The sequence below is a fragment of the Hetaerina americana genome, unplaced genomic scaffold (genome assembly GCF_022747635.1).
Source record: "Hetaerina americana unplaced genomic scaffold, ioHetAmer1.1.p SCAF_8, whole genome shotgun sequence".
NCBI lineage: Eukaryota > Metazoa > Arthropoda > Insecta > Odonata > Calopterygidae > Hetaerina > Hetaerina americana.
Window position 1 is genome coordinate 37,872,321 of NW_027287427.1, and position 15,861 is coordinate 37,888,181.

Sequence of the window (15,861 nt, forward strand, 5' to 3'; positions counted from 1 at the left end):
TGCTGCGACACATGAAATTTTGGTCAACTACTATACCCCAGAGACAAAACAGCAGTCAAAGCAGTGTGTAGATGTTCATTCACCACCACCAAAGAAAGCAAAGGCAAATATGGTCTGCCAAAAAGGTGATTGCTTCAGTTTTCTGGGATGCAAAGGGATTCTGCTGATAGATTATCTTCCCACTGGTCAAACATATACCAAGCAATTGTACAATAACCTCCTGGACCGACTGCCACAAAATATGCACAAAAAAAGGCCAGGCTTGGCAAGGAAGAAAGTCATCTTTCATCAAGACGATGCATGTCCACACACGTGTCGTTGCCATGGCAGAAATATGTGAACTAAGATGCGAATTGTTGCCACCTTACTCACCAGATTTGGTTCCATCAGATTTCCATCTATACTAACAGCTGAAGTAGACAAGTATTTTGCAGACCTTAAGGAATATAATTTTCGAGATGGAATCAAAACATTGGAACATCTTTGTGCATTAGTGTACGGGGAGACTGCATTGAAAAATAAAAATGTTTCACCGAGTTAATTCATTTATTTCTATTCCATTTCGAAAACTTTTCAAATTACCCTCATATTAACAATGAAAACACTAGATTAGTTTTTAACATGATTGTTACAGATTGAGGATTTTTTGTGATGTGATTTTTCATGATAGCATGGTAAAATACAAATGCATCTATAGTGAGTTGAGTTGTGCAAGGTGCTCCTGATGAAAATAATGCAGATGTTTTCATTGGTACCATGATGTTAATCTCCCCAGTGAATGTGAAATTCATGGTGAAAGGAAGTTAAATGTAGTTACGATCTATATTAAAAGCAATGAAAAAAAAATGATAAAAAGTGCAAAAAAACAGAAGGTATGAAGCTCAAATTTACTATCCAGGAGATGAAAAATGTAAGAAATAAATATGCATCTAATAATTATAATAATAATAATAGTAATAAGGCTTTACAGAAAAATTTGCAAAAAACCTGTAAAAGGTGAAACATGAAACTAAGGTAACATTGAGCTCGCAACCTTCGCCACGCCAGCAATAACCACTGCATCCAACACTCAATCACATGTACAATAATATTATGAGCTCGGTCATCTTTGCTTTTTTCTATATTTCAATGCAATTATTTCATAAACTTTGGTTGTTTATGCCCAAAAGGGTTTATTTTTGTGTCGGGGAGATATGGGAAGCATAAATGATGAATTTCAAGGAAATCACCTATCCATTGACCTGATCCTCCCATTGTAAGGGTTAATGTTAAGTTTTAGCTATTAAATAGCAAGAGAGTTTACATTCCTAGGGGAATTGCAGAGGAAGAAATTACTCATCTAAACTCTATTTTCAATTTTAATCTCTTTAGGCTCTCCAGGCTCCAGCATGCCATGAAAACATGGTTAAAGTTGGAGGGTATGTCCTTGGGGAGTTTGGTAATCTCATCGCTGGTGACCAGCGTTCCTCACCTTTAGTTCAATTCCAGCTTTTGCATTCCAAGGTAAGCGTTTTACATCAATATAGTACATGAATACATAGTTCTGAGAATCATGGCAAGGTTCTGATAAGCTTTGGCAAGTAGTCTGTTTCCTTGTCTTTTCTCAAAATTTTTTTCCTACATTGCAGTTTTTTAACTGAAATAATAATCGTATGTTTAATAGGCATTTAAAGCACATTAATTTAGATTAGCAGAAAATTGCTAATATTTAATATTAATGAATAACCTGCGAGTGGTGTTGAATGAATGTAAAACTCCAATAGCCGTAAACAGTTTACCTTTCTTAACAAAGTACAAATGAAATTAGTTGGCTAATGCCACAAGTCAAGAAGGGGTAGACGTTAAAAAGGAAAGGGATAAGAAAGCTGACTACGAATACTATATGTGTATTTCGGCCACAAAGTGAGGTGACGAGCTCACTTCAACTTGTGTTGTTGTGACGATTTTCCTTCAGTACGCTGAAGAGGGCTACTTTGTGGCCGAAATACGCGTATTCGTATTCACCTTTCTTATCCCTTTCATTTTATCCCTTCTTGACTTGTGGCGTTAGCCAACTAATTTCATTTGTACTTAGTCTAGAAAGGTAAACTGTTTACGGCTATAGGAGTTTTACATTCATTCAATACTACTAGCCATAAGGGCTCAATCCTATCAATGCAAGTGGTGTATTATTTTTTTTAAGGAGAGTTGCTGTAAGTATTCTATTCACAAAATCAGTTAATAAGTTAGTTGGTGGCTTGGTAGCTGGTAAAGTGGACACTACATTATGAAAACACTTAGGAACTTCAATTATTGGTAATTTTATTTACAATTTCGATGTATTAATGTTTAAGAAATTAATTTTTTAAATTATATTACAGTGGATACTTATTATGATTCTTTATAGATATGAATGGATTAAAAGACATTCGATAAACAACAGTTTCAGGTTGAACTTTGTGGAATTCCTTCATTATGAGGGTAAAAAGAAACTTAACATTTCCACCCTAAAGATTTAATATTTCATAACCATGGTTTTGACCTGATGATGATGCGCAGCATCGAACCCATGGTGGTAAAATATTAAATCTTTATGGTGGAAATGTTAAGTTTCTTTTTACCCTTATATTAAAGATGTTCCTTGATAGATACTTTCCTTGTAAGCTCATCCGTTCCCTCAGGTCCCAGTCTTAACCCATATAATTAAATGCTGTTTGCAATTTTTGTTTCCTCTTTGTACATTCAATTGAAGATCAAAATTAAAATGATTCCTTATGTATGTAGAAACCCTGAGGGGAAATCAAGTAAAGCATGTATTAGAGGATACTTCTATGTAAAATGGTCAAAACAACTTCATCTGATATTTAATTAAGAATTGTGAAAGTCAGTCGTAGTATGTGTTAAAAGATTATAATCATGAATGTAGAAATGTGCTATTTTATTTTTTGTAACATCACCACAGCATGCAAATTGACTACTGGCAAGGGAGAATATGAATAATGCAATAATATGTCAGTAAACAGTATTATCAATTTGTGTTTTGCCTGTCTGGAGTAAGTGCACGACACTTACGTAGTGAATGGATTAATTGTTAATTTCAATGATTTCATAAAGTCATTATTAAAAGATTTTAATATTTTGATTTGTAGAGAGTTCAGATACCAAATGCAAATAATGACAAAATGTTAACTCATTTATGATCTTCATTGATGCTTACTGTAGTTGAGTTTCGCCATTTAAAGGAGATTGTGCTGGAATTCAGATTGAGCTAGAATTAGGAATATTTAATGTGGAGATCTCCTCTGTTTTAAGTCACTAGTATTAATTTACTTGCATTTTTCTTCTCTGAAATGGTATCGGCACGACTCATGTTTTTAAGTGCCCTCTTTATGTATTGTATTCCGTATTATGTTTCACTTTCAGTATCATCTATGTTCTCCAATGACCAGAGCGTTGTTGCTGTCAACATACATTAAGTTCATCAACCTGTTCCCAGAAATCAAACAGCAGGTTCAAGAAGTATTCAGACAGCATAGTAATTTGCGTAGTGCTGATGCAGAGTTGCAGCAGAGAGCATCAGAATACTTGCAGTTGAGCATCATTGCTTCCACGGATGTACTGGTAAGTTTTTCATTAAAAATTGTAAACCCCTATGATATTTATTTATGCTCGAGAGGAAACAAATTACTTTATCATGCTGGAGTAAAGATTGTATTATTTCTCTGTATGGTGTACTTTGGAAATTTACTTCTGGTGGTTGGAAGGTGTAATTGAGCAGTACTTCAATGGTTGGATGATGTGCTTTTGGGTATTGCAAAAGTCCACCAGTATTTTGGCATAAGGTGAATGTGGTGGGAGAGGATTTATTTATTTAGAATCAGTCCGAAAACAGCACATTTTGGCCTTAACATCAGACTATTATCAATGATAACAATGGTCACATTTACAAACACCCAAGCCCTAGATGGAGGGAAACCCACCCAGGGGGGATCAAACCCGCGACCCTTGGAATGACAGATGAGGATGTTACCCTGCCGCCACCGGGGCTGGCGGGGTAAAGTCCTTGTCTAATACTAAATATTTTCGAAGCCCTGTAGAACTTAGCAATGTGCAAGACTTGGGGAAAAATGGGTGCATGTCCTGCACTACATAGCTGGTTTTCCTTAATGCCCATTTTACCTTTTCCATCCTTCTCCACACCAACACATTGAAAGCTTCCAGTTCATCATCTTGCTTCAATGACCATGTATCTGCACTGTACAAAACTATGTGCCATATTAAAGTTTTAACGAGCCTTTTCTTAACATCCTTTCTAAAGATTCCTGTGATTTCTTCCCTCTTCCTTGTGAAAGCTTCTTTGCCTAATGAAAATCTTTCCTTTATGTGTGTCTCCCTACTACTTTGACAATTTTGGTCCAAAACACTTCTGAGATACGTAAAATCTTCCCCCTGCTGTAGTTTTTGCCCTCCTATTATCACATTTAGCTTAGCATTTTTCATTCTGGAAAACCAAATAACCTTTTTTGTGTGCCTATATTCTCTCCCATACCTATCACTCTGACTTTCCAATGCACTTGGCAATGTTTGTCAACCTCTCGCTGACTGGCTTATGAAACCTTGGTCATCAGCAAACCTAAATGATTTCATGAATTCCCCATACACATTCATTCCTACCTCCAGTTCTTCCCTTGACTCATTTGCCTCTTCCAAATCATTATCGCTATGGAATTGTGTATACCTCTTCCCTTCCTGAACCCAAATTGATCATCCACATATTAACCATTAGCCCAGCTCTCCATTCTTTTATTATTGATGATCTTGAGAACCACTTGAGCTGCATGCAAAATCAAACTAATTGTTCTCTGGTCGTCACATCTGGCTGCCTTTCCCTTTTTCGGAATGGGAACTAACATTGATCTGACAAATTTTTCTGGCCAAATTCCTCTCTCATAAATGCTATGAATTAGTTCATTGAAACTCTTCCTCCTTGTTGTCTACCCCCACAACCTTATTTGATTTCATCTCCCTTAATGCCCTTTCTATCTATCTATCAAGTAAGCCTGGACCCAAGCTATCCTCATCTGCGTCATACATTTATTCTATCTCTATGTCTTTACCGGTCTAATTGTTTTTACTCTGCTGTTACTCTGAATATTACTTCTGTCTCTCTTGGATCTTTTCTGGTTCAACTAATATTTTTCCCAACTTATCTCTGATTGTAAACACAGATTTTCCATCTTGCTTCCCAACACTGTTGAAACCTTCCTGTACAAAGCACCAATTTTACCCTTCCTCTGCATACTTTATCCTCGCAATGTGTATTCCACCTTGCTTCTTTTGCTCTATTTGTTACCCGTTTCAATTTATAATTTAACTCTCTATACTCCCTTCTACCTAAGTGTGTATGGAAATTCTTCCATTTCCTTCTCTCTTATAACTTTCTAATCTCCTCATCCGCAATCCATGGTTTCATTGTCCCATTCCTATTAACAGTTCCTATAGTTTCTTTTGCGGCTTTCAGTATCTCTATTTTGATTTAGCCCCATTTTTCCTTGATAGTACTCGGCTCCTTCCCCTCAGTCATGAATTTCTCTACAGCCTGCTGATAATCCTTCCTTGTCAATCCAGTTAATTCTCTTACTTTGCCTTTCCTAACCTGTCTCCCCTGCCTTATTTTTTTAATCGGTTGCTACACTTCATATCTACTAAATTGTGATCAGAGTCCTCATCTGCTCCGGGGAAACTGTGAATTGATTACACTGGCTCTAAATCTGTGCCTGACCATATTTTAGTCTAACTAATGCCTTTCTGAGTCACCAGGTATTTTCCTTGTTTACCTATGCCTTTTTTGGTGTCTAAACCAAGTGTTGGTGATGATTAACCCATGTCTCCTTCTGACCATCTGTTGCTCTCTCCCATCTGCCATTACTTGTTGTTCCTATACAATGGTCCCCCACCTCGTCATCATCTCATCCTTCCTTGTGAAATATGGCATAGTATGCTTAAGCTGATTTGAATTCTCATTATTCTGGGATCCCACTGCAGTTAGTTGATTAGTTACAAGATTATAAAGCATGAAGTTACTCATGCTATAGTGTAATTTTTACCCTCTGCAACACAACTTGATAGTATCCTTACTGGTGTTAGTCATTATCTAATTAGGTCATAAGAGCATGTGTAGTAAGCTTTGATGAGTGATCCTACGGGGATTTAAATGAGGAAAATTGAAACTATGATCTTGTTAACATGGCAAATAATTTGAAATTATAATATCTTGAGTGGCAGAGCTAGTAGATGGACGTAGTACAGTGAAGCCTTGCTTAACGAGCATCTTGCATAGCGAGTAATTCATATTACAAGTGAAATTGTTGGTCTCAAAATTGACTCACTTGATGAGTTACTTTTAGCATAACAAGCGATGAGGAGAGGGGAATTCCCAGAATTAATGCATGCCTGCTACTTCAGTTTGTGTTAAGCACTTGTTCTACTAGCCTTAATGGTTAATGATCGCATATTTTTCCAAACTTGTTTTCAGGCTTATTATTAGTGATTCTTTGGTGCAAAGTTTAATAACATTTTGTGCATAGTTTTAAAAATGGATGTAAGAAGAAAACCACAATGGAATGAAAATAACAGAAATTAAAAAAAGTCAAAGAAAATCAGGAACAAGGTGTGATCCTGTTGATCTAGTATGCACATCAACAATTGGTCGATATCAACTATTTGCATTTTCTTTGAGAACAAGGACAAAATTAAGTAGATACATGCTTCAAAGAGTAAGAACATCTATGCAACAGACTCATATTTTTAATGATGTTGAAAGGTTGCTTCTTATATGGATAAAGGAAAAGCAATTGCTATGCGACACAATAATGAGAATATCATATTTGAGAAGGGTAAATTGATTTTTGCCAGCCTCGTTGGAAGTGGTCAGGGTAATTAATGGTTGGAGGAGTATTTAAGGGGAGCTGTGTGTGGTTTGAGAAGTTAACAAAAAGAACTGGCATCCATGGCATTGTGAAACATGGTGAAGCAGCCAGCTCAGAGTCAAAGGTACTTCAACTTCAAGAATCTCGTAGGTTCTGAGGGTTACTGGGCTGAAAAGCTTTTGAAATGTGATGAGATGTCTCATCTGGAATAAGATGCCAAAGCAAACCTATATCTCTTCATGTAACAGTAGAAGAGAATGCCTTGTTCAGCCGCAAGCCAATGAAAGGCCATCCCATACTGCTATTTTGCGCAAGTATAAGGGGTGACTTAGAAATTAAACCCCTACTTGTTGACCATTCAGAAAATCGAAGAGTTTTGAAGAAGTGTACTGTGAGTGAAGTGAAGAACAGCAGGCTAATTGTGAACTGGAGATCACAGGAAACTTGCATTATACCATGCATATGAGGCATTGCACTAATAAGGGAGTGGTGATGTGTGCCAGAAATTTATATAGTGGTAATTGTGTGTTGCATTTTTACAATGATTTGAAGCATCAGCAAAAACAAATCTCTATACAGCTTTCTAATAAAAAGGAATTAGGTACATATCATAGCAAAAAAGCTATTCATTTCAATAATTTCTTGCTCTTAAAAATGGAGTTCCCATACCAGTTACTTCAGTCCACAATAGATGAAAAGGTGAACATGGTCCTGAACAATGCATATGTAATTCTTTTAAATTAACATTGTGCATAATTTTTTCCACATGGAACTCGTTATCATATTTTACATTTATTTATAAGCAAAAAGTGGTTTCACTAAACAAGTGTTATGCTTTACAAGAAAGATGACGGAACGAATGATGCTTGTTTTATTATGTTCCAGTATGTTGGTTGCCTTACTAGTTAAGTCTCCTAATTCTCCTCCATGCTTATCTAATGGCCATAGATTTGTGTTCTTGTGGAGTTCAGTAGTATATGATATTATGCCACCATATTGTCTTCTAGATGTCAAAATGAATCTTATTCAAATTATACCTGCTAGAAGGACTATCCATTCTCGGGATGTCACCGTGTAGGTTGTTTTTCTGACAACCTATGTGGTGGCATCCCGAGAATGGAGAGTCTTTCATCTGAACGCCGAAAATCTGCGATCCCATACCTGCTAGCAATATATTATGAATTTTCATTTTATTACTCTCTGTGCAAAGTACTTAATTTCTTTTGAGTTTAATGGCTTGTGTGCTTAATGTTTTAAACAGGCCACAGTGCTGGAAGAAATGCCTGCATTCCCAGAAAGGGAGTCTTCTATTCTGGCTGTGCTCAAGAGGAAGAAGCCTGGTAGGGTGCCAGAAGGTGGTGTTGATGCTAAAGAAGGTAAAGGACCTCCTGCACCAATATCAGCTGCCAATCACACATCTGCTGCTGCAGCTCAAGATGGACGCGGTTCTCCTCAGGTTGGTTTGATGTTATTTGTTGCTTTCCTTTTGTCATTTGTACATATTTAGTGACATAACACAGTGGCCAAATCTTCCTCCCATTTTACAAGTTCAGTTTCTGGAGAAACAACTGGTTCCTGTCATCAGCAACTTTCACATGTATACAAATTTTTAAAAAGTCTGCAACTAAAGAAAAAAGTATGAATTAGCTGTGTTATCACTAAATAAATCAATTAATCCTCTTTAGTTGTGCAGGCAATACATGCACTGCTAAGCTATAGGTGTTCCTATCACACCCTGCATGTCCGCAAGATGTTGGAAATCTTTTTAATGCTGAAAACCTGAAGAATTTTAATGCATGAAAAAGATATTATGTGGCATATGGCCCAAAATATCATTTCCATCATCTTCAATGGTGGAAAAGAACTCTACATTCGACAATCATAGTGATGCCTCTAATTTAATTCACCTTAATGTTACATTATCTATGAATTTTCTAAGATTATTAATGGACAGATTTGGTTTCCATGTAAATCAATGCTGAAATAACCTCAAGTTCATGTTCCTGCACCTGAAATGTTTATAAAATCTTGTCACCCCACGATGATGATGCAATTTTTTATCATGTATTACCCAGGTTTTTATAAAAAGAAATGAATCATTGAAATCTTCATCTCAGTAATGGTGATAAAATATTATTTTTTACTCTTTAAAGGGCGTAATTGTTTTTGATGGTTATCTGGGAATTTATTTTCTAGTATAGTACCTAATCTTAACCATGTGGAATGTTATGCTTTTGATAATGGGATTTGTTTTCTTTTTAACTCATCACAACTATTTAATGACTTTTTATGGCATATTATTTCATTTTTATAATGGTTTGTGTGTTTTTGTTTATAAAATTGTGAAGAATATGAAAATTTATTGGACAGAAAAAATTAAATTCTGCAAAATGTAGAATTTTTTATAGGAAGTTTTACCCTCTTAGTGCGGCGGGCCGATATATCGACTCTTGCGTAGGCTATTGTTTAAATCGTTGTAACTTATGGTTTTTTCTTTAATAATTTATGGTTTTTGTGCTATCGATAGGTTGAATTCCATAGAATTACGTAACTATTTTTTTAATTTTTTATTAGCAATTTTAAATGCTTTTCAAAAAGTACAATTCTTACTATAATTTTTCGTTCAGTTTTGTACATTTCGGGAAGCTCTGCCTAATTGTTTGCTCGTTTTTTTTTCTGAGTGGTCTTTCCACTATGAAAAGCCACTGAAAGGCTACCAATCTGTTTTTATCTGTAATCTCTTGAATGTGTTGTGGTGTCGTGGTGTTGATATATAGCTGCTTATTCAGACTTTGTTGAGCAGATGAGAGCACTGCTTTGTAATCATTTTGGTTTCTCTTGCCATCCATCCTATCTAATCAATTTTGCCCTGGGTAATACATTACATTGTCAGCAGTTCTCTGTGAGTTAGAACTTGGTTTTTTTCTACCTTTAGATTGTAAGCACATTGCCGCAGTCTCAAGGAAAGGGGAAAAGTCCCAATTTGACTCAGTGAGATCAGCCTTTTCAACAAAATCGAACTATGCAGAGGCTGACAAAAAAATTTGCAATTCACTGGTTTTTCTGTATTTATTTATAATATTTTCTACATGTCTTCTTGATTCTTTATTATATTTAAATATTGTAGTTTAATTGAAAAATGTTTTAAAAAAAATATTAGTTTTGTGTCTAAAAATCGAAATATTATTGCTAAAAAAATATTCTTCAAATTTATGATACTGTAATAATTACATTTATTTTTCAGATGTTGTAAATGTATTGCATCATTATTAACTACAACATTATATTTTAAAATAAAAAAAAACTGCATATGGATATCTAGACAAATAACTTCATAATGTTTTTTTTCCTAAGGTGATACATTTTCTTAAATTACCCTTCGCACTTCTCACTAGTACCCCTGAAATCCCCGCCGCACTAAGAGGGTTATAATAGTCACATTTCTAATTCAAGCACAATAGAAAAAGGCATTCTTCCAGCAAAACTGGGAATAACGATTTTTTAATTATGTTGTTGTTTCCTCAGACTTAAGAATAGAAACTTTCCTAAGAATTCACTAAAACTCTTATTGATCTGTTAATTCTCACAGATATCTAAAAGTAACACCTCTTCATTTTTTTCTTGCATCTCTCCATGGTGTTGCCGTTGATAATATATTATGCACATTCATTGCTGGTGATTAAGCACACTTAATCATAACATAATGGTGATGGATATTTCATCTATATTTAACATACATCTCCTATTTCGAATTGAAAAATTGTATTTTTTTGTTGTTTCAGGCCTAACTTTATGGAATTTGCATAACATATTGAAATGAAATAATTGATAAAATTAATTTAATTTTAATTAGTGAAATAATTTAATTCAACGACGAAACCTGGGTCATGTTTTTTAAATAAAGTGTGTGGAATTACCAAGTAAATTATTTCATTTCAATACGAGAAATGGTACTCGAGCATTTTCAAAGTGAGCCATTTTGTATATCTCTATTTAAAGTTGGCGTAAACAAGTGAGGTGTGTATATATTCTTTATTATAATCCTGTGAAATATTTGATTTGTAAATATCAGATCACCCTATTAAAATATGTATTTCCCTCATACAAATTTACGAATCGCTTGATTTTGCATATTTTTCCATAGGTTTCTTCAATTAAATAAAGTCTTGGTTTCAATATAGGAAGATGTAATATGCATGTCTCTGTTTTGGGGTTGAAGTAAAAACCCAACTGGTGAATGACATATGATTTTTGTGCTTGCTGCATTCATGAAGTCCTTAAAGGGTGTTTTACCATGGAGGATATCTTTACTCCTCTGGCTTAACCTGTATGAAAATTGGGTTTAATTATGATTATATCTAAGATAATATTATGCAAAGTAGAACGTTTTCTTCTTCTACTGTAATGTTTGATATTTAAACACACATTTTTTGCTGTGAAAATTGATACTTCAATTTCTGACAATTGTTCTTATCACAACCTGACCATTTTTTAGGTGCATTCAGTAACGTCAGGTAGTGCATCAGGAACTGGCAGTGCTTCAGCAGACCTTCTCGGCCTCTCGACCCCTCCCTCATCCCATCCTGCTGCAGGAGGGTCTGTTCCTGGTCATATGGGTGTTCTTGTTGATGTTCTGGGTGACATATACAATTCATCGTCAACCAATGCGACAGGAACTGCCTCCCCAACCCCAGCTGCTAATCAGCAACAATCTGCAAGCAACAATTATGATGCACAGGGATCCTATAACCCCAAGAAGTATGTACAATTGTTTGATCTACGTTTCATTATGTTTTTCTTTTTTTAGTTATTTTCAGTACCAAATGATGGTTAAACCCCTTCTTGTTTAATAGTAATGGCATAATTTTAAATCTGCTTGGCCTTAACAAATGCTTGATAGAGTAAAATGTGGATATTTTAAATGTTTATCAGTATCTCTTTTAGACCTAGTGCTATAAGCAATTTATAATATTTGTTTTCTATTTTTAAGGTTTGTCTGTAAAAACAATGGTGTATTATTTGAAAATGATCTCATCCAAATTGGCGTGAAGTCAGAGTTTCGACAGAACTTGGGTCGTCTGGGTCTTTTCTATGGGAACAAAACTTCTTTTGCCCTGCAGGTAATCTTTCAGGAAAATTATTTTCCCTTATCTAGATAGGGATTTTTTAAAAATTAATTATATATTGTGGTAATCCAACAAAAATCTAAACTTGAAATTTGTGCTGCATGGTGTGATATTTTGCATTTTCATGTCATTGCTTCACTGTTTTCAAAAATCATTGAGTTTCAAAATCGTACTTTCACTAATTTGGTCTTTAATTATTTGAATCTATTCACTCATGCTTCACCAATTTTTAGTGAACAGTTCCTGTTTTTTTTATGCATGAAAATTTCAATTTTAAAGTAATTTTACATGTAAGGTTATTCATGCATTTAAAAATTGATTGACAGAATTTAGTCACGAATAATTCTGTAAATATAATATGCCATAATTTTATGCATAGTTTGAATTTTTTCTACAATTTTTTTCCATATAGTTAGTGTGCCTATTCTATCTATGTGGTAAAGATTGTTTGAAGGGTAATTGTTCATCTTATTATAAGGATACTTTATAGCCAGTTAATACCTTATGTTTTCGTGCACTTAGCTAAAAATTGTTTACCTGAAATAAAAATAATAATCCTATCATTTATATTATAAGATCCCACTTTGCTAGAATTAATTCCCACCAATTATTTAAGTAGTCTCCACCCTCATCCATGGGTTGCTTATTTTTTGTGAAATTATTCAGTTTGGTAAAGAAGTGTTCATATTGTCTTAATTAAAAGAAAGTCTCTAAGAAGTTAAAATAAGGAGTCCAGTTTATTAATATCATGTTATGATGTCATTTATTGATAGAATTTTGCACCAAGAGTATCTTCTCCCGGAGAAATGACAAATAAGCTTAATATTCAGCTCAAACCTGTTGAACCACTTCTTGAAGCAGGAGCCCAAGTCCAACAGCTCCTAAATGCAGAATGTGTGGAGGATTATATTGGTATGTATTTTTGAAATTTCTTGAAATAACCTGTGAGGAAATCATTGAAACCAGAATAAAAATAAGAATGAAACAGGGTTTTAAGTTGCATCTATTTGATTGATAAATTTTAAAACTAAATTAAGAACTGCTTTCAATTTTTCCTAAGCTTTGATGATGATGGATTAGTATAGTCAGCTTTTATCCAAAACTTGTAGGTTTGAACCTCTCATATGCTGGCATTTTTCCTCACAAGACCAATGTTTTTGTTTGTTTGTGCTAGTAATTTTTGTTTGTTTGACAGTACTTAGTGTTAGTATATTTTACACGTTAGTGTACATAAGTTATGTTGTCACTCCATTGAAGTGAACTAATTGAAATTTTGCATGGTCTGTCACAATTACCTGGAAAATGACCATGGCATATATTTTTGTGATGTGGTCTCATTACCCCTCGAATAAAAAATAGTTCCTTGAGAATGCAAGGAAATCTTTAAGAAGAAACCAGAAAAGGCACTTCGACTCCAGAAATTTTATAAAAATTATTTGATTCCTCTTAATGTCCATAATGTTTTTGAAAGTATCTAATGCTAAGATAGTTGACTGGATACTTTTTGCTTGAACTGGACAAATTTTGAGGTCAAAATAGAGAAAATGATTTTTTTTTAACCTTTGTGTTATTAGTGTGACATTTTAGTTCCTTAGAATGATTTGAGAAAGGGTTTTGAAGAGTAATGAGGCTTAATCCCCAAGTCGACCAAAATTCCATCTTCCCTGGTAGAGTATTTGCGATAATAACAATAATAGTATATATATATATATATATATATATATATATATATATATATGTTAACTGTAATAAATGAAGACTTTATCCTTATGGCTTTCTATGTATTAAGCAGTTTTAAAAATAAATTGTAGCAAATATTATGAATTGTTAAAAATATATCATGAAAATTGAACTGTGTAATATTAAGCTCATGATTTTAATACACTTTCAGATTCACCAAGTATGATCATTACGTTTATTTACAATAATGTGCCACAGAAGCTAACTGTCAAATTGCCATTGACAATTAATAAGTTCTTTGAACCAACTGAAATGAATGGTGAAGCATTTTTCTCAAGATGGAAAAACCTCGGAGGGTAAGCTATTCATTTTCCTTGTATGCTCTTTCGAAAGAATATTACTTACTTGTCCTGCCCCCAGCTTAATTGGCAGTCCGTGATTGGTTTTTACAGCCAATTTCTTCAAGTTGTGTTATCATATTTTTGTTATATTCATGTCATATGATCAAATTGAATTTAAATATCATTCAAATGACATTTGTGCATTTATAAAAATTTTCTTTGATATTATGAAAACCTGATGGTATATCTTAAAAAGAGATGTTCAGTCAGGTGTTACAGATGTGAAACCAGATTTGTAAATGTTCTGTTTACCTTTCTGAATTCATTAGTTAATAATTATATCATAATGCAAAGGTGATTGTGCTTGGAATATGTCGGTAACTGCCATTGTTGAAACTAATTTATTTTGTTTTGTTTAGGAATCAGCAGAGGTCACAAAGAATTTTTAAAGCAACTCAGCCAATGGACAATGCCAGTACGCGTGCTAAACTTCTTGGGTTTGGAATACAGCTCTTGGATGGCATTGACCCCAATCCAGAGAATTTCGTCTGTGCGGGCATTATCCACACTCGCACCCAGCAGATTGGTTGTCTCCTGCGTCTAGAGCCAAACAAGCAGGCACAAGTTAGTGAAATTACTTCCTTCTAGTTCTTCCGTGACACGCTCTTGCTTTGGGATTCATTTTGCTGTTTAATTTAATTCATGTTTAAGTCTTGAGTGTGCATTTTGGTCTAAATGTCAAACTAGTACTTTACTCTGGGTGCATGCACCCTCTGCGACACAACTTGATAGTATCCTTATTGGTGTTAGTCATTATCTAATTAGGTCATAAGAGCATGTGTAGTAAGCTCTGAATGCGCGCAAAGAACTACTCTTGTCTAAAAAATATGCGAACTGAGGCTATAAAAACTTAAGTTTGCAAAATGTAGTCTACATCGAATTTGTCCCCTTCAAAGTGTTCTTCATTCATTGTTATGCACTTATTCCATCTTCTTTTCCACTGTTTAAAGCACCCTTGGAAGTCCTCGGCAGTTTGGCTTTTTAGTTTTCTCGTTGTTTCTTGCTTAATTGTGTCCACATCTTCCCAGTGATGTCCCCTCATCACATTTTTGCATTTTGGGAATAGGAAAAAAACAGGGGGTGAGACCTGGTGAATAAGGACGATGATCAAGGATGGTGATTGAATTTTTTGCCAGAAACTGGCGAACAATCAATGCTGAATGTGGCAGTGCATTGTCATGGTGAAGGATCCATCTATCGCCTCGAGTGAAATTTGGTTAAAATAGTGTGCTTTGTCTATTTTCCCAAATTCAGTTCATCAGCTATCATTCGGGCAGTTTTTCAGACAATCGATGAGGAAAAGGGATGGCACACGCAATGTTGTCGTCAACAGAGGTGGTTTAAGGTCGTCCTGGCCTTAAATCATCCGTGGTGTCTTGTCAGCCATCTTTAAAATGCTTAATCCACTTCAAAATGGATTTTTTCCTCAGAGCATTATCACCGCAAACAGCTGTCAATATTTGTCAATTCTTGATAACTTTTACCGTACTTCACCAAAAACTTGGTTGATCCATTGCTTAGTGATTTTGTCAATTTTCATTGTCAACAAACAGTGAAAGCAAGGACAACAGAAACTAACATAACTGGCACGATATGCACAGCTTGGAGATCCACCGAGTACAGACGGCTCATTGGGTCTCAGGCAACCAGTGCCACTAGTGATGGGTGGGGCCATGGTCCGCATCATGGCCTCCAGATTGTACCAGTTTGCGCATTTATTGCACAGTCCACGTAAAATATCTTTTG

The 15,861-nt window shown here is 34.8% G+C and overlaps 1 protein-coding gene across 2 annotated transcripts in view; it reads left to right on the forward strand.

Moving 5' to 3' along the window:
- The window catches only part of AP-2alpha (adaptor protein complex 2, subunit alpha), an 86,912-nt gene that overhangs the window by 66,032 nt on the left and 5,019 nt on the right, over positions 1-15,861 (forward strand). For both annotated transcript variants that reach the window (XM_071596318.1, XM_071596319.1), the window contains exons 12-19: positions 1,372-1,503; positions 3,403-3,600; positions 8,170-8,364; positions 11,404-11,666; positions 11,899-12,028; positions 12,808-12,946; positions 13,926-14,070; positions 14,475-14,679. In XM_071596318.1, the coding sequence (XP_071452419.1) occupies positions 1,372-1,503; positions 3,403-3,600; positions 8,170-8,364; positions 11,404-11,666; positions 11,899-12,028; positions 12,808-12,946; positions 13,926-14,070; positions 14,475-14,679 (1,407 nt within the window). The remainder of the gene's footprint in view (positions 1-1,371; positions 1,504-3,402; positions 3,601-8,169; positions 8,365-11,403; positions 11,667-11,898; positions 12,029-12,807; positions 12,947-13,925; positions 14,071-14,474; positions 14,680-15,861) is intronic.